Source organism: Phycodurus eques, chromosome 13 (genome assembly GCF_024500275.1).
Source record: "Phycodurus eques isolate BA_2022a chromosome 13, UOR_Pequ_1.1, whole genome shotgun sequence".
Lineage (NCBI taxonomy): Eukaryota > Metazoa > Chordata > Actinopteri > Syngnathiformes > Syngnathidae > Phycodurus > Phycodurus eques.
The window spans coordinates 24303192-24322775 of NC_084537.1; the positions used below are offsets into that span (position 1 = coordinate 24303192).

Genomic DNA, 19584 nt, shown 5'->3' on the forward strand with positions numbered 1-19584 from the left:
GGGGGGGGGGTGCATCCTCATAAAAAGGGAGCGACAAACAAATACCTTGCCATACGTCGGCAGGCAGAAGATGACCATCCCTCTGCCAGATCTGCTATCACGGCTAATTACGACTCCCACCTCACATATACATGCCCGTAATTAGCCTCTTAAAACATGATTAACATGTCTCAATTAAGCCAGTCAACATTTGCATAATATATTAGCCGGCCTAATTGCGAGCGGGTATACGTCAGACGGGAGAGAGGAGAGCAAAAAAAGATGCGTGCGCTGCATGTACAAGAGCAGAAACAGGAAAGGCTAAACGGGAATCCACGTATGATATAAGTCACTTGAAAAGCAAACTGACAGTCAGCGCGTCCCCGCTTGGGACCGTCACATGTTTATTCTTATTCGCTTACATTCATATTCCTGCAGTGCGCTTCCTATAAACTCGCAAATCAAAGCTCAGCAGCATTTTCTCAGGCAAACTTCACTGCGATGTTTGAAGTTATTTATATGAAGTTATTTATGAGAGAACAGACAGGGTCCTGTTCGGCCTTATTTCCGTGGAAACTAAAACATGGAGGGGTAGCGGGGGGGGGGGGGGGCGGTTGGAGGGTGAGGGGTTCCGATAAACTGCTGCTTCTGCACTTCCAAGCCAGGGACAGATATACAGTCTCGCAGCCGGTGCAGGGACACCAAGGACATAGCCATTAGTTTCAGGACAGCGCCACGTTGGAGACTAATGCCTCCATCTGTCAGTGGATATGAGAGGAGGGTAACAAAAAGAGGCAACACTAACCTCTGAACTTATCACGGACAGCCGTGTCAATTAAATACTGAAAAACAGCAGCGATGGGAGCCATAGTGATCACTCGGTCCGCTGCCTGAACGAGTCGCGCCGTCACTGCTACACAAAACACCTTCAAAGGCTCATTTGCCATTGCCGTACTTACTAAGGCTAGTCCCATACGTGCAAGAGTCAGATCTGGGAAAAAAAAGAAACACAATCCCTCCATCCATTTTCTATTCCGCTTATCATCGTTTGAAGAAAATTCCAGTCCAGGTGCGAACGCATTCCCAGGCTGATGTGCAAGCAACAGATGGAGCTGCAACGCCAAAGCCTCACGTCATTCAAATCAATCAGAAAGCTGTACAAAGTTTTTTTTTTCCTGAAAAAGGCACACTATCAACCGAATTGATGCTCAATAGAAAATTGCGGAGTTTTCAGAAACAAAATAAATCTAATTAGTAGGTCACTTCAGGGTTCACAGAGGATGTTGTTATTTGTTACAATTGAACATTTGGTGTGAACTGCGCCATTTCTACCAAAGTGCACACTTCACACTCCCATCTGCATTCAAACTGAATGTGTTCCTTTGCCCACGCGCCATCCTTTTACAATGCTGGAAATATGCTTTTTTTCTTTAAGGAGCAGTTTTGCCACTCAATAACTTCATTGGAGGAGCAATTTCCTGATTTTGAGGAAGTTATTGAAGCAAGGGAGGGCTAATCAAGGGTTTTGTGGAGTCCAGGGTGTGCAGAGACCAACAATATAAAGGAGGAGTTCAATGTAATCGCAGCTTTTACTACAGCATTGTCGACTGCCGCATGGGTTAATTTCAAGACCCGGACGTCCGAGTGAAACAAACCAAAATCAAAACATCCGACAATCCTGCAACCAACCTATTCAAACGTTAATTTACTGATAGCGGAGGTTGACTTTTGACTCGCAAATTTCGATGAGAGTCTTGATTTACATGAAAATCATTCTCACCCTATCCTACTGACTCACTAATCATCTAAAAAACAGCGATCAGAAAATCAGAAAACTCACCTCACTCAAATCACACTTGGTTAAGTTAAAAATAGCAAATCAGAGAAAGGCGGAATCATCGTGGGGACGAATAGTGAGGTATAGTTCCTCGATAACAGTCGAGATAATAGAACATTAAAACTCCAAGCAGCATGTCCTTTTTCAAATCTCAAATTGATCAAAGTCTGATGGCATGCTCCGCCCACATTCGATGTTGTAAGCAAAGATGCTTCGCCATTTATTTGGACGAATACCCTCGTAGGGGTTTGTCTAAGTACAAGCCTGCGATTTCAGGCAGAGGTCTTTGCCACCTTTTGGTGTCCTGTTATCATCCGAATCAGAATCAGAATCATCTTTATTTGTCAAGTATGTCCGAGAAACACACAAGGAATTTGTCTCCGGTCGTTGGAGCCGCCCAATTAGACGTCCACCCAATGTTGGGTGAATTTGTGCAACTAGTGGGCGAAAGTTCCCTCGGTGAATTTTGGGGCGGTGGTGTTCGAAACATTTTGACCAGGATACACATGCATGCATCCTCCCAAATTTGTTGGAAAAATACAATTCCAAGACAGCCCCTAAGAACAACGCACGGGGTGACGTGAAAAAATTATAATAATTTGGGAAAATCCTGACACGGAACAGTCCGGGATCAGCTAGTTTCTTCTTATGGAAAATCACCAGAGACATTTCACTGCAGGTCGTCGTAGTGGAACTGTTAGTAACTCAGCACATTTACCCAAAATGTAAAACTGCTCGGTCCAGCAGTAAGCGTGAACGTGACCATACCGACTCAAGGGTGCGTACACGTCGAATTAGCGGCGCAGGCGCAGTTAGCGCGACGGACTGATTCAGCAGGTCTCCAGCTTTGATAAGTTCAAGTAGCGTAATGCGTTATCCGCCTGAGGCCTGAGGGAGTTCCCCCCCCCCCGGACCTGCGCGAGGGGAACGTGAGGCTGCCCGCGCTCAAGGGGCCCGACGGAACAATCGTGGGATAGAGAGACACAGAAACAAAAGCGGAGGAGACAGCGAGAGAGAGAGAGAGAGAGAGAGAGAGAGAGAGAGAGAGAGAGAGAGAGAGAGAGAGAGAGGGGCAGAGTAAGCCTGAAATCTGACACCCACAAGCACAAACGTGGTGACTGGCATCTCATCCTTTAACCTGGACGTGCCAGCTTGCCCCGCTCTAATAGCTCCAGACAAACAAGCCGCTTCACAGGAAGCTCGAACAGGAAAACGAGCTCTTCGTTGCTCTGTTCAAACAATGATGATATTTGGAGAAAAACAAAACAACGCTGGTTGGGGTAGAAGTAAGCAGAGGCTTCAAGTGGTGACACAAGCTTCACGCAGCGGAGCTTGTCGCAGCTCGCTAAATACTCCCACCCTGACACGGGCCCGACCCTGGCACCGATACACGGCGGACGGGGAAGGGAGGGGTCATGGGTTAAGGCCGCTTTATCCCGCCGTAGGCGTGCGCTCCCACCCGCCGTGTTAGTCAGCTGCTGGCCAGCGGACACCTCGCCGCTGCAAAGTCTCATCTTGCTGCTGTCAGCACGCCGGCTGCACTCCAGGAGAAGGCGCATGCGGGCCGCACACCGATGGAACCGTGCGCCGCCGCCCGCGACAAATGATCCCTGGAAGAACTATTCCTGACGACAATTTGAAAAGCGAAGGAGAAGCGTAGTCTTTTACAAAAAACATATATATATATATATATATATATATATATAAAAGAAAGCGCTGACAAATTACAGGCTGCTCGCATACACTGCACTCAGCACATTTGGCTGTAAATGCCATGCTGAAGGTTTGAGTCATTTTCTCTGTCACGCGCAGTGAAAGGATTTTCACTTTTGGGCCCGAAGATTGAAGACGAGGGGTCGCTGCGAGGTGGCCATTATTAAGCGTCTCTCCTCAAAATGATTCTCTAACTTTTCAAGGCAGTTCATTTCCAAACTCGGTGGATCATTTTGCAGAAAAAAGGGGAACCTCTCTTTTGTCTGGATCGCCGCTTGCCAAGAATGGTGGGAAGCGAAGCGAAGGGAAGGGAAGGGAAGGGAAGGGGAGGTTAGGGAAGGGAAGGGAAGGGAAGGGAAGGGGAGGCACGGGTAGAAGCCAGGAAAAGGTCCAAGTCACTTTGTTCTTCTTTTTGGAAAGCGAACTCTCGTTGAACCCAGCGAGACGCCAGACAGTTTACAAAGAGCCAGGCATTACTGTCTCACTTTTCCGAGCCTTGCAATTTAGAAAGAGGGCCCCAACCTACTATGGATTCCTCCTCGCAGAGAGCACTCTTTAACCTTTATAAATCTGCAGAAAATCCCCTGGTGTCTTTTCCGTTCCCTCCCCCCCCCCGCTGCCAAGCTCTGACTCATAGGAATAAAACGTCCATTTTGAATTAAGTGTTTATTTTCAGCTGTCCGCACGGGCCGCGAACGCAACAACAGCGGCCGCGCGGCGAGACGAGGCTCTCTTAAAAACCTTTGACAGCTTGGCAAAGACGAGGTCAAACTGCAGACTGTTTTATTTTCCAGCCTCGGAAAGCCATTTCTCAAAACGAGGCGCGCTCGGCCACGTCCCTCCCGAGATTAATCACAGGCTTTCATCATGTGAGTCGCTTCGCTTTAATTTGCTGCTAAGTGAGTAATAATTCACACATTCCTTTTCATGACTTTGACCCTTGTTGCGAACATAAACAGAAAATCCCCGCCGGTCGACGACGACGAGCCTCTGCATGCAAAACAGCTCACTTAGAAAACACCATCGAACTCGGGCCGAGGGCAGCTGACGGAGGGTGAGAAAGCCCAGCCCAGAAAGAGCCGCCATGAAAACACTCGCGCGCATTGTGTGACATTCGTCAGCGGATGCAGAAACAACATGTGCACGAGCGTGCTTTTTATGCTTACGCGGGGCACGCAGTTTGCAGGAATAGGAAAAAAACAACAGAATAGTCGAGACGGATGGACAGACAGCTAGATAGCAAGACACCGAGTGGGAAGAAAAAACGTAACTTACCTGTTTTCTCCTTGATTTCACACAAGACGTTGAAGAGGGCAGGTTTCATTCTGTGACAGTTCAATGCATGTTTCCTAAAATGAGAACACTTTCTTGATGAATAGGCTTTTTTTTTTTTTTACATGTCAGAAAGCAAATGCGACCAGCTAACCATGTTGTCGTCATCTTCCGTTGAATTTATTTTTGGGGAAATATTTGTTTGAACCGAGGGAAATTGTAATGTCATATAAGCGTAATCCATTGTTTGTAGGTAGTTTTCGACCTGCGGCGAATACACAATGCAACTTGGGAGCATGCGAGAAGCTCTGCAACATGTCCAGCTATCTTCTTGCATAATCATTTTTGAGGGGGGGGGGGACTGGAAAAATGACAAATTTCATCTTTAATCGATAGTATTTTATCAACGTGCGGTAAATACACAAGTCAACAACAACAGTGATTTGTTGCTCAAGTAGATTTACTGTATACATTTTTTAAAAATATATAATTATGAGCATGCAGGAGACTGCAGCGTGTCCAGGGGACTCATTTTGAAAACCCTATGAAAAATATCCCATTCTATAATTAATGCATAGTATTATTTATTTTTTTCTTCAACATACAACAAATAGTCAATACAACACAACAAGACTGATCAGAGCTGAAGCGCGTTTTGCCAAATGTGCGCAACATGTCCAGCCACATCTTCCTGGGGACTCATTTAATATATGAAAACGGTCACAAATGTTGTTTATCCATACAATGCAAATATGCAAATATGCAACAAGAGCCCAGATGCGTGTTGCCTGCACAGTTTGTTTCATATGACCGCTGGCGCTACATTGGACAATATTCAACATGTTATTAGAGGATGAGCGTGTGTAATAAGCCGCTTTGTGACAAGTGAACGTGAGCTGGTAAAAATCGATTGGCTCGAGATGCACTTTGATTGGAAAAAAAAGTTTGAATGAATTAAACGCTATTTTCCCGCTGCTCGTGTATGCGTAATTGCCTTTCGTCGCATGTGTTTAATTCCGAGCATCCATCCTTCCTGCAAGGCTCGTGTTTGCGATGTTTTATTGCTGTTGCGGTCCATATCTTGTCATGATTAGGATTAGGATTAGTCTCCATTTGTTGGAAACACGTGTTGTGTGCGCATTCTCACCTCGCCTGCGCTTCGTCCAGGCTCTGGTCGGTGATGGTCATGATTTGCTGTAAAATGTCTCCGATGTCCTGCTTCCTGCCGTCGCCGTCCGTCCCCGCGGTGCCATCCGGCAAATGCTGCGCCAGGCCGGGGTGTCCGGCCATGCCTACCCCGTGAGAGTGCATCAAGCGCGGCTGCTCGTCCATCCTCGGCCACGGTCCTTGCTGCCTCGCCTCCAACTTTTCGCTCGCTTGATTTCTTTGGGGATATGTATATATATATATATATATATATATATATATATATATATATATATATATATATATATATATATGTATATATATATATATATATATATATAAATATAAATATATATATATGTATATATGTATATATATATATATATATATATATATATATATATGTATAAAGGGGACAGTGAGGAGGAGTAGGAGGAGGAGGAGGAGGAGGGATAGGACGGGAGAGCGACGGCTGGTGAAAAAAGGAAGGAAATATCCGCGCAAAATTCCTCTGGATTCCTCTCGCCGCGCCTCCTCGGTGAGCTTTTGGAGATTTGGGAGGAGGGAGACCGACTGGCTCAACACAAACACACACACACACACACACGCACGCACGCACACGCAAACACGCTCTCGCACGTAGACGCGCGCGCACACGCTCGCTCGCTCGCTCTCTCTTTCTCTTTCTCTTTCTTTCTCTTTCTCGTTCTCGTTCTCGAGCTGCAATCTGATCTGAATCGCTGCTTTTGGCTTTGGCCACTCCTGCGCCGCGACGGAGGTGATCGTGCGCGCTGGAGGCTCCTAAATGGGATTAAAAGTGGTGCGCCTCCTTAAATGCGCATCCCCCAAAACAAAAGAAAAAAAAACAGAGAAAAAAGAAGGGGAAAAAAAGAAAAATCAACCGCGCGGCCGACCCAACTGGCCGTCCTTCCACGTGAAGGATTTTGGCCGTCAAGTGTTATTGTTTCTCTCATGTGTGTTAACTGACTCTTAATGAGGAGCCTCCGCCCCCGTCGAGCCTCCATTGGAGAAGGAGGCGCGCGCAAGTCCCACCTCGACGCTCTCCCGAGACGTCAATCATCCATCCCGGGGAAGGTGGGACACTGTAATAAACATAAAGAGATGTGACCGTGCCGTGATGGATAGAGAGTGAATATGGAGCCTAATAAATAACGCTGAGTGGCGCTGACCCAACAGGACAGCATGGAGGTGCTTTAGAAAAAGACACTCTGTCAGCCACACCATATTTTAACCCCTCTGAATATTTACATCCGTGTAATCAGTCAAAAGGAAGAATAAATCAAAATGAATTGGAGGGAGCTGTTGGCGCACACAAAGGTAACAATGATGAATGCGCTCCCGTCGGATTTAAACATTCACACCCGACTCTTTTGGGCGCCTCGGTGGGCTTTTTCATTGCTGCGGGCCATATTGAGGCTCATTTATGATCAAAAATGCACAAAAATAAATAGGTGTATTCGTGTTTGTACTGCAGTCAGCCATTGAAGCAGAGTACACACATACAGAAAATACAGATGATTTTTTTTGTACATGTTCAATAGTTACGATTGCAAATCCGTGTGTGTGGTCAACACCTCAACGTTCAAATGCAGGATATAAATTGAAAACTTTCACCTCAAGACGATAACGTTGTTCGGCCTTTAGAAATGACGGGAAACGCTGTGATATGCATGTCAGGCCAGTAGGTGGCGATGTCACAGAAAGGTAACGATGTTTTACGTGCTCCCTTCCGATTTAAACGTCACCAATTGAAACTTTCGATTTGTTGTTTGTTTGTTCGCGTAGCACACACACGCGGTCCGCGATCCGGTTTTCCGGGTTTGGTCACGTGACTTTCCGCACGTAGTGCATTAAAGCGTGGTACACCTACACCGATAACCTGTTTGAACTTTAGCCCGATTATCCTGCGCCACTATCCTGTCGTGAGTGATTTTATTTTCTTTCCCAAACTGCTCAGAAAATCGACAAAAACAATTGCAGATGTTAAGCGTTACCACCATCGTAACTCAAAACCCACCTCCCCCCCCCCAAAAAAACCAAAAAAACAACAGAAATATTTTATTTGTGATGTGTTTTGTTTAAAAAGGAAAATATCAGTCCATATACTGCACGTTATCAAAACGTTATGCTATACTATAATGTAAAAGAATGAAAACGATTTACTGCTTGAATTCAATTCATTCGGCTGCTACTTCTGCTGTGCCCGCTTTGGCCACAAACAACCAAAATGAACACATTTACACGCTTTAAATTTACAAGGAATATTTCCAAGATGGCGCCTACCAGTGTGGTCGCCTCGGTAACGCGCTCTCTAGTATTGTCTTTGTTTTTGTGTTTTTCGTCCGTCTTTGGAGACCTCACACGACTCACTTACACAAGGGGAGACCTGCTAACCATCAAGGAGGCTACTCTAAGTGCTAGAGGACTCTGCATCTTTTTGCACAATTGTTTTTTGTCAATGTCTTTATGTCCCCAAAGTGTTCTGTAAATTGACTGTCTGTTGTACTCGAGCGGCTCCAACTACCCGAGACAAATTCCTTGTGTGTTTTGGACATACTTGGCAAATAAAGATGATTCTGATTCTGATTCTGATACTCAAAACATTCTAAACAAATTGAGCAATCTGGCTGTTTTTGCTACCCCCCCCCACAAAAAAAAGAAAAAAATCAATGCCATTACTGGTTAGCTCAGATTCCTAATTAGGAGGCATTGCAATTGTTTAATCATCCCTGAGTAAAGTCATTTTCCACTTCTAATTCACGTCATCTTGCAGCACCGTGGCTCTCTTCTGTTCTCGTCTGCGCCGTATCCGAATCCCGGCTATCGTTCTTTTACTGGCCGGACAGAAATCGATCAGTCCGTTTTCTCATTACGTGCTGAATAGGGAGGTAGGGCAGTAATTGTCACAAGGGGCAGGGTGAGGTTGAGGGTAGTGGGGGTGATAATGTCTGACACTCGGGAGCTGCGAGACTGCACCGCGTGGCCCTGAAATGGACGTCTGCGGTCCAGAAGCCATTGGGCTTTCTTCCATTGCCTATTTAATAGGGTCATAAAGTGATGGAGGCTTATCTTAGTCGTACACGGGAAATGCTGCTTCAATTGCACTCGAGTCAAATGTGCTGCACAGAACTCCAACACGCGGGAACCATCTCGTTGCATGGAGCCTTTTGGTTAAAGTCAACTTTGAACAGGAAAAACAACAACAAGCTTGTTTGTGCCTCTGATTGCTGTAGTCACTGAAGCACCAATTCAGCCTTCATGAAAAAGGAATACATTCTGACACAGAATATTTTCCCTCCATTAAAACCAAATGTGTTGTCGCAGCATAAATAATCCCACCGAAAAAAATATAAATAGGGTTTTATTAGAATTGCAAATGAACGTTGATGGAAAAATATTCGGGAAGCAGATGTTTTTCTCCGGGAGATGCGGTGTTGTTGTTTTTTTCAAGATGGAAAATAGTCCTGCTCGGAGTGTTGCTATTCCCACGCCAGTATTCCCAAAAGATGATCTGAACTAGTTGAATTTGTTGACTTTCTTTATAACCTGTACGGCACTGCATATTATAATGTGTGCAACACTACAAAAAGGACCCATTTGTTTTTAAAGGACTCATAGGGAACAACTGTTGTTGCTATTTTATGATACAGGGCTACCCTTACTGTTGTCAAGAGTTACAATGCCACCGTATTGCGTATCCCAAATAAATCAAAGTAGACATACTGTGCGTTTGTTAAGCGAGGACAAGATCAGAAGTGCCATAACAATAACACAGGGGTCTTGGCTGGTCCACCAATTCAAAGACCCTGAGGCGACACTTGGTTGCCACAAAGACAAAATTCTTCTTTTTGCAATCTTGCAAGCCAATTACATCATTTTCAAAGCTATTATCTTATAAAACACATGACACATGTATTTATTAATTATTATTATTTTTTTGGACAATTTGAAACAGTTCCCCAGTGTCTGAATAACAAGCTTTTGTCAAAATACACCAAGGGTAAAAAAAAAAAATTACAGTACACTTCACACTTGTCTTGCTAAAACCAGCCCATCTGAGAGACATCAACAAGTCTGCCAAATTTGAAAGAATAAAAAATAATAATAATAATAAAATTCCGATGTACACTTTATACGCATATCAAATGAGGCTCCGAAATTGTGAAAAATCGACACCTCCCCTCTCAGCTCTCGGGCGCTGTGTGCATGTCCGCTGAAAATGTGCGCTGAAAACTAAACTTTCAGCTGTCAATCAAATGCGTGCCCGGCCAACACACAATGTGAGCCACAGACTGAATAACGCGTGGCGCTGTATTTGATAAAGTGTTAACGTTTCCCCAAGTGTCTCTGTTGCAGTGTGCGGACGCAACACCAACCGAGGCGGTGACGTATTGGACAAGCTTGTCGGCGGTCCGCTCCTTAGCTAGCGAGCTCGCGGGCTAGCTAAAGTAAAGTAACAAATGTATGGGAAATGTGTGCTGCTGACAAGCGACGTCATCAGACGGCGTCTCTGTACAGGTTTCCGCCCTCGGTGTGCGCCAGTTAGGCCTACCGTACAGCCTTTTTTGGAGACGTACGCGTTTTGCTAGCGCTCCTCGTTTTTGGACTGTTCAACTCACCTGTAACGCAAGGCCAAGTGTGGTTGTTTCCGCGGTTCACGCGTGACCAAGCAGACTTTGTATCGCCGCGCTTTCTTAGTTCAATGTGAAACGGCGAGCATTTTTGAGATCTCGACATGGATGTGAATTTTTGCATCTCGTCTTTTTCTCTTCACCACACTTCCCCGAAACGTTGCAGTCATAAACAGTTAACTTTCCCTGAAGTGTGCCAGCTAGCCCGGCCTCATTCAATGCACGCGCGTGGGATTACACGACAGAGAAACTGTATCCAAAACAACACGAGACACATAACACTTCAGGGAAGACACATTATTTAGCATAGTTTGCGAGCTAACTGCACGTTGTTGTGGCAGAAATGGACAGAGTTATTATTACTACAGTAAGGAACTAGCAATTGTGCCGGATAGCCACTGATGGAATGAAGGCGCTCAGGACTTACAAAGTGGCGGAGGGCCGCACTCATGCCAGGAAGCCCAAGTGGGTACTAGCCTGTGAAAAGAGACCGTTGCTAGTAAAACAACAAAAGGAGATTTTGGTACAACGCTAACATGTTCATGACAACTACTGTATGTGTGTGAGAGCTTGTAGAATAGCCAAACATTGCACTCCAGTAAGAGTGCTGATACTTTAGAATAGTATGAATCAAGTAAAAGTAAAAAGTAATATTCTGAATAATTACCGGAGTAAGAGTGCATACAGTAAGTATTAAAAAGTATGCAGTGAGAAAATTACGCAAGGACTGAGAAACTGGTAACTTTTAAATGATCGCTTTGATTCAGAGCATGAACGTCAAATATAGAAATGTGTAAAATAGGAATGTGCAAATTCAGAAGTTGACCAACAATATCAGTTTAGCAAAAACAACAATAAATTCTATCTTTATAAAATAACATCAAGTAAGGCAAAAACATGAAATCTCTGACAAACCAGAACAAATAACAATTATCGATAGAAACAAATAAAAGTAGCGAGCGAGCAGAATGTAGCTCAAAGGGAGTAAAAGTAGCGTTTCTTCTTAACAAAAATACTGAAGTAAAAATATGTTGCATTAAAACTACTACTACAACGTATCCAAAAGGTTGCATAAGAAAATGTAACAAAGTAAATGTAGTGCATTACTACCAACCTCTGATGTGTGTAAAAAATTAAGAAATACTTAAGAACGATGAGTATGAACTAAGGCTCTACATTGCTTATATGAACGAATGTTTTTGAACTATCGATGCCAATTGCAGCACAAAATAAAAAAATAAAGCGCAATGGTAACCGGTGCCAGTACATTCAATAATAACCTCAGCTTGCTGACTGCACAGTACACGTTCTCCTTGGCAGCGCAGGGTCAAACAACTTCTCCCGGAGAGGCGTGCGGGTCAGAGCGACGAAAGTTAGGACTGAACCTCGAGAACGCTGCAACTGCGCCCCACGTCTCTCCAGGAAGTAACCTTGATGAAAAATTCAGTTGTTTGCAACTCACGGCGTCCCTCAGGCATGAAAAGTAGTGAGGCCCGCTTTGAGAGGAGAGGGAAGGCTGGGGCTCAGCTTCAAGCTACTCGTCGGCCCACTCCAGTTCAACACGCACACAGCGGCTGGCATTAGAGATGGGTACGAATTAAACTTTAATCGCGCCTCAAATAGATTACGCGACACGCGCACACTCAGCACTTCCAAGGCCTCGCTCTGACTTGGTTGACCATCCTCTTTTGAGCTTAATGAAAAACGCGTGGTGCCTTTTCTTTTCAGTTTGGAACCGAAGAGCTCACATCTAGTGCAGTAGAAAACCTGCACACATGTCGCAAATAATCTCTATCAAGTTATGCCTCAATGATCCAACTTCAGTGTGCAGTGGAGGAGCATTTTTTAGCCCTTGATTAGCAAAGCCGAATTAATAGGTGTGCAAGCACAGCTAAAGCATGTTACACACATACGGATTCTTACAATCTTAACCGACTTCAAATGTGCGAGACCGCACACACGAGGAGAAAAAACGGGCATGTGTGTTCTGACTGCTCTTTAAGTGTACTCGAGATGACCAGCACCGCACAACACACACATCCGGCTCTATTTTCGTGAACGGCGGAAATCCGTCGCCACGGGTGGTGGCAGCTGTGCCCCAGAGGCCGGTTGGACCGCTGTTGGTAATTTCGTGGATGAGCGCAGCGCGGCGGATCTGCGGATGCGCAGGCTGCGCCACTGTGGGAGAGTTTACAGCAGACTTCATTCGGCGCCGAAGCGGCTCCTCTCATTCCCTTTAAATGTGGCACAACTGACAGTTTCGTATGGAGACGTCTCTGCGCGCAAGCCGACGATCCGTAATCGCAGCAATCCGTGCGCGAGTGGACCGGAGCTGCTGTGCCGGGATAAATCAATAACATATATTTGCTGAAAGAAAAAAAAGAAAACATGTCCTGGCTTGTCCACCAAAGTAGGTGATCCAGGGTCACTATGGCAACAACAGAGTCACTCTTCTTATTATTGCAAGCCAGTGCACCATCATAATGCTGCTATTAATATACTACTATTGCACTGTATATACAGTACGACATCCTAACCAAGTCCATGAATGTGCGTGAAGAAGACATTTGTTCTTTATTATTCTAAGAATCTTGTTAGAATATGCCTATCCCATCTCCAGTTGAGTAAATAATGACCACTGGCCACCCTATGAGAAGATATGTTCATTAAAACAGTTTGCACTCTCGACAGCGTTAGCATCAATGCTAACACAATGGAGAGGTGGACACAATTGGGACGTGTCATTGTAGTGTGAGGAGAAGAAAATGCGTGGACATATGAAGATTTTTTTCAGATCTCTTCCAAATGTGGATTAAAAATCTGATACCTATCCAATAACTTCCAAATTGAGTGCAGCAAATATATAGCGGATATACCCCATCAGTGCCCATTTGACGTCATCAAAATACACAATGGTGATGTATACACATGTCCATTTACCCTAAGAAAACAAAATCATATAAATAAACATGTTTTATATATATATGCTACATTAGAGGTTTGTCCATCATTAAATAAGCAAATTGCAGACAGCAGTCAGTGAAACAATGTGGCGCTGGCGCTGGCGCTTACCCTCATTTAAAAGCGTCAACCCAGACCGACTTAACTCAATGTAACCTTTTCATATATGTTTTATCGATCTATTATTGTTTAATTCTGGGTTGTCACTTCCCTATGTTAAAGTTTGTCGAGTTATTTATTGGCGTCTGCACATGCGGGTTGTGCTCTGCCAAAGTAAACACAGCCATATGGGATGTGCCATTTGAAATATTCATGTAAATAGACATTCAAAAACATCGGCTACAGGCATTAAATGAGAATTGCAGCGGACCTGCACTGTAATTCCGGCCTTAATTCACTGCTAGTCCTTCATGTTAACGGAGATTTGAAGTCAACAGCCGTCATTGGCAGTGAATGTGTTTTTTAAAGACCTCTGAAGCGTGCGATCCGATGACACTATGGCCAAAACGTGGATGCTATTCTCCTTATTGCAAGGCAGTATATCACGGACGTGACTTATTTTAGGGTAACATTATTGATATATTGCCCCAGAAATGCTGGATCCTTGGATTTCCTTCTTGTAGCTGTAAACGCGGATGTGACAGCCTACTGACCTAGGATGGATTTTGGTGTGGAATGGTGTGGGCAGTGGCCCTTTAATTCCACTCCAGTTACACAAGCAGTTCAAAAACAAGCCCACCATGCAAGTGGGAACATACTCGTTAGGATGGAGATTTTATGCCGCGTTGTCTTGTTTGTTTGAGTAAGCAGATCCCCGTGTGTGCACAAGCGGGCCGGATAGTCCCGTATCTTGTTGCTAATGCTTATTTTTAGTGCGGAGGAGCTGCATGTGTCTTGGTGCAGCTGAGGCTGGGTCAGGGTGAAGGATGACTGATATGAAGGGGTTGACCTGTCACATTGCATTTGACTTAGTATCCTTGAAACCGGATAAAAGGGGAGCCAAATGTCAAGTGATACAAGTGACGCATCCTCTCTCAGACACACACACACACACACACGCCCGCACGTAGAAGGTTGAGGAGATGAATGTTTTATAATAAAACTTCAAACCCAACAGCCATTCTGTGGATGGCATGTAAACGCCGTGCACTTATCATCTTTGTTTTCTGGAAATAAAAGTCACCCTTGGCGCTCGTAGTGTGTGCCAGCAAGCAAATTTCCATGAGTGTGTCTCTTCTTGCTGCGGGGCCCCTGTAAGCCCTCAGCCCTCTTGGCAAGGCGTGGGTTGCGCCTGCTGGGGGGAGATGTGACGGATGCCGGAGCTTCGGAGCCCGCTAGCTGCTCTGTGAATGTTTTCCCAGACTCATTTGCATTCATAAGGAGCCTACTCCTTGTCACAGTGTTTTTTTCTTTTTTCGTCTGCCTCCGAAAATCCCGCGCGGCTCCTTGTGGGAGTGCGCCGGGAAAATCCGACTGTCAAAGACGACAAGACAAATGAATCCCTGTGTCAGACGTGCGCGGCGTCGACAGCGACAGATGGAGGAGAGCTGTCCCTCCTGTCGATCGGCAGCCTTCACTTTGGAACGAATAAATCTGAATTTCATCCCCCTCGTAATTATAAATGTTCCTTTATTTGACAGCGTTGAGGCGCTGACCAGGTGACAACTTGATTTAATCTCCCAGGGGCTCGACTGCAGAATGGCGGCACAGCCGTTTGCATCCGGCCTGCTGATCGCACACTGATGCGCACAACCAACCGCAGGCCGCACGTAACTTGTGATTAAATGCGATTGTTTGCCACGTTTGCTCAGCTGAAGTATCGTTCGGCAGGAACCAGCGTCTCGCCTAAAACTGGAAGCGCGCATACAATCTGGGCGATTATGAGCCTTTTTCCTCCTTTCAGATCAAAGACAGCAAAGGTCCGATTGCCGGATGTCTCTGAACCATGATGCTGAGCGATTATCCTGTGGGGGGTGTTAAGAGTGATTTTCCCTTCCCGAATCTGTTTGCAAGTCAGTCAGGCAGGCCCGACAATCGAACATTTTAAAGCAAGAGCAAATGTGACACGAAACGCAACGATATCCGATTATGAAGTGACCAAAGCAGTAACTGTGTTGAGCTTTTTGTAAAAGTGTCTCACAAGTCAAATACTATCGTCGAAAATGACAAGGAGAGAGGAGTTTGCCACTGCAATGTACAAAATAGTAGTTACCACGTAAGATAACAGTTAGCCTAGCTTCTTCTATTTCTCCTTCTACTAAAAGTTTATTTTCTTGTTTGTATTTTTTTGTATGAGTCTGGATGCCCTGTGGCACTACGCGCTAGTCCTCCCTCTCGTCCAATCAGCGATGAGTCTTACAGTATCTTCGCCACCAGTAACCTACCTACCGCTTCCGTTGGGTTAATTCCGTTGTGATTTTTCATTTGCTGTTGTTTTTAGTTGTTTGCTGTTGTGTTTAGTTATTTGCTGTTTTGATTAGTTCATTGCTGCCGTGTTTTGCACTTCAGGGCCACCGTACCATGCAAGAGCTGTATCAAACATCTTTACTGTTATACTTGATCGTCTCTTGAGCATATCATTATATACATATATATGGCAAGCTATTTATGCTATTTGACCTACTTTGACTTTTGTTGTGTTTCTTGTTCTGAGTCACTCTAGCAACGCTAACCTTCAGCACGTGATCGATACAGTATTCAGAATAGATTGTGACGATGGACCTAATGTTGTGACCTGTTGGAGTGGAATAACCTCGATCGCCATCCAAGCGCAACAACTACAGAGCTGATTTTCATGAAACTTGGTGGGAGGCGAAGCAGGTCTCAAGGAATACCACAATCAATTTAAAAGGCAGATCTGCACATTTTCATTCATTTCTGTTTAGACTTTGGCAGCATATTCATGAGCGCATGTGTTTATAATTATGCGTTTCTGTCGCAGCATCTGGTTCTTTCCGACCTTTAGGGGGGGATTTATTAATAATTTCCAGTCCCTGCTGATGTTTTGCGAAAGAGCAGTTTTAATATCTGCATGTGTATGTCGTAGAACCTGCAAGCTTCGCCTTGCTAACAACTAAACAACACCTATATAATGAATAATTCACACACTAAATGAAATGCCTTTCATTTATTTTCTTCCTGGTGATTATAGAAGACACAAAACCATAATTTCTATGACACACAAGGCCCACAAGACACACAAGGCCCTGAAAGCGTGCCATTTTTTTTTTATTTTTTTTTTTCCTCCGGCAAACAGAGGAAAAGACAATGGCGCAAGTAGAACGTGAGTGACACAGATTCCCGAAACCTCAAAGAAGGCAGAGCAAGTAGAGGATGATAAAAAAGGAGAACATCTGGTGAGTGGAGCGCACTGCCAGGACAAGACAAAGCCATGTGTCTGGCAAACGCATACCTACACACTTATCCAAAAGACACACAAACACACACACGGCCAAACATTTATTCATGCATGCACATTCAAACCTGCGTGCCTTCAAACTTACAAAACAAACAGACACGTACACTGCACATTATGCCCGGCAGGATGCAGTTAGAGGAAAATGGGGGATGTGATTGGAGGGTCCACTGTTCAGACATGACTAATCTGCATACTCGGAGGCTTAAAAGTGAATATGCATGAGAGAATAAAACGATATGCCTCCGAGCAGACCACCCGCTCTCTTTGGATTACCGTAGCCACCTCCGAGCCTTTCATCTCAACGTTGGCATGCAATCAAGCTGATTTAGCACGCTCAGCTTTGGCGCGGAAGAGATTGTACGTAAGAGATGTTCAAGGTGTAGTTAGCGGCGCCGGGGAAGCCAAGCAAACACGCCTCCTGCTTTCAACAGCTACAGTCGGTGTCCCCAACTGTCAGGGGGCATGCCTTGCCGCACAATACAAAAACATAGAGTCACTTCTTTGGTAAACTACAAAGGCGCTACAAACACCTCCGCCAAGGCCCAACTGTTAACAACACTAGCACAGACATGAGTGGACAGTGGGTGATTACCGTGTGTGCCTGGGATTCAAGTGTCTTCACGTTAAGAGTAAACACAGATTAGATCGTATTTACATGGCCCATGATAGCTGATTTTGTTTGCAATGCACTCAAATCTGTATCGTTCGGGGTCTGCTGGAAAAGAGTGAAATGTCAGTCCAGGGATATCAACTTTGCGACTCTGACACCCAACAGCACAACTGGCGCATTTGATCGATATCGGATAAAGCAAATAAAGACATCTTTCCTATTTGTAGGCGTTCCGATTTGGGAAGACCGTTAGTTGGCGACATCAACCTACCGTAATTTCCCGTGTATACTGCGCACCCATGTATAATGTGCACCCTCAAAGTTGACCTAAAACATAAATATAAATAAATAAATAGATAGATAAATAAATAAAATTATAATGGTTGTTGTTCAGTTATCAGTTGTATTTAAAAAACAACAACAATATTTCACAAATTCTGCCTGGGTATGTAAACTTATGAGTACAATTGTACATATATGCAGTCATCTGTACCCCTGTCATATTGGAATGAAAGTGTACAACTTTTTCATAACCTCTAGGGGGGCGGTGGCATATTGGAAACAAAATAAATATATATATACACACACTGTATATATAGTATTACAGTATGTATGTGGAAGGGTTTGCATGCACAGGGAATGGACAACAAAATAGTTCATTCCAATCGCTGACACTCCATTTACCATTGTGCTCAACTTACAAATGAAAAACTTGTTTTTTTTAAAGGACCTCTTGAAACAGCAAGGCGACAAATAACCTAGAGGCTGTTTGGTGCATGTTTTCAAGGCTGACATCAAACATGAGATATAGAAGCAGAGCAGTAGGAGAATATTTGTAAGGGGTATTAGACACGGAGCTGTGATGGTCCATCAAATATTGAAGAAATGTCTGCTGGAACCATGAATTCACATTTCAAACAGACTCCCTTCTAAGACTGTCCTCGGCAATGTATGAATATTTCATTTCTGAACATAGAGTGGCCCTGAAAGGCACCATTACCAAAGCCTAATGTCGGGGGGGGGGGGGGACATTCTCCACATTTAGCTGAAAGTTAGGCTGCGCCCATGTGAGAGCCGCACAGGCGTAACGCACTCTAACGGGCTAATATATTGGCATCACATTAGCATGACTAGATGGCACTGGATGGCCGTGTAGGTGTGTTGCTTCTCCCCAAAGGACAAACTAGGGAAGCGAGGGACTTGGAGCGCATAGGTTTTCAATTCATCATCTCATTCAGTGGGCGAGGGCCAAGGAAAATGTTTAAAAACTCGCTCAGCCCATTTAAAAGGGAAAGTGACCAAAAATGTTCGGCTTTAACCTCTTTCATGGGGCTAGAATATTGATGTTGAAAAACAAGCACGGTACAATATACTTTGCTATGCAATATACTGTACCACACAGCCTAATGTTACTTTTATTTTTATTTTTTTTGGCAACAATGTTGATGTTGGACATAATGTTTTGAGTTGAGAGTTGACATCACACGGGGTCCACGGTGTACAAATATTAATGTGCTAAATTCATGATTTCAGGTCAAAATACCAATTTTACCTTGCTACCTCGTGGAGAAGAACAACATTTCCTCATATTTCTCCGATGTTTAGTTTTGCTCGCAACTGAAAAAGAATACACTGTCGACTAGCGCAAACTAAACATTTAAATACATACAGATTGATGAGCGCTTTGCCTTACAAACTCACAAGAAAGAGATATTCATTGTATTGGAAAAAAATAACATGAAATGACTCCATCTGTGTGTTCTTACAAGGGCCTCTAAAATACGGTCAACCACCTAAATGTCAATGTTATCTCATCGAGCTAGCTTAATCTTAACGCTAGACAAAGCAGCCCTACCTTGACAAGTTCAAAGCCAATTTTAAGATTCTCTTTGGGATAGTTTGGCATAACCAACCACTTCATTTTTATAGTATACAGCTGTGTTGATATCTTCCAAACACAAAAAGGAGGACATTTCCTCGTACGTATTCGGCGCTA

At 44.3% G+C, this 19584-nt stretch overlaps 1 protein-coding gene across 2 annotated transcripts in view; it reads right to left on the reverse strand.

Moving 5' to 3' along the window:
- Positions 1-6196, reverse strand: part of LOC133411942 (pre-B-cell leukemia transcription factor 1) — a 64264-nt gene extending 58068 nt beyond the window's left edge. For both annotated transcript variants that reach the window (XM_061694809.1, XM_061694810.1), the window contains exons 1-2: positions 5949-6196; positions 4805-4878 (exon numbers count right to left, since the gene is read on the reverse strand). In XM_061694809.1, the coding sequence (XP_061550793.1) occupies positions 4805-4878; positions 5949-6133 (259 nt within the window). In that variant the 5' untranslated portion in view covers positions 6134-6196. The remainder of the gene's footprint in view (positions 1-4804; positions 4879-5948) is intronic.
- Positions 6197-19584: the final 13388 nt, after the last annotated feature.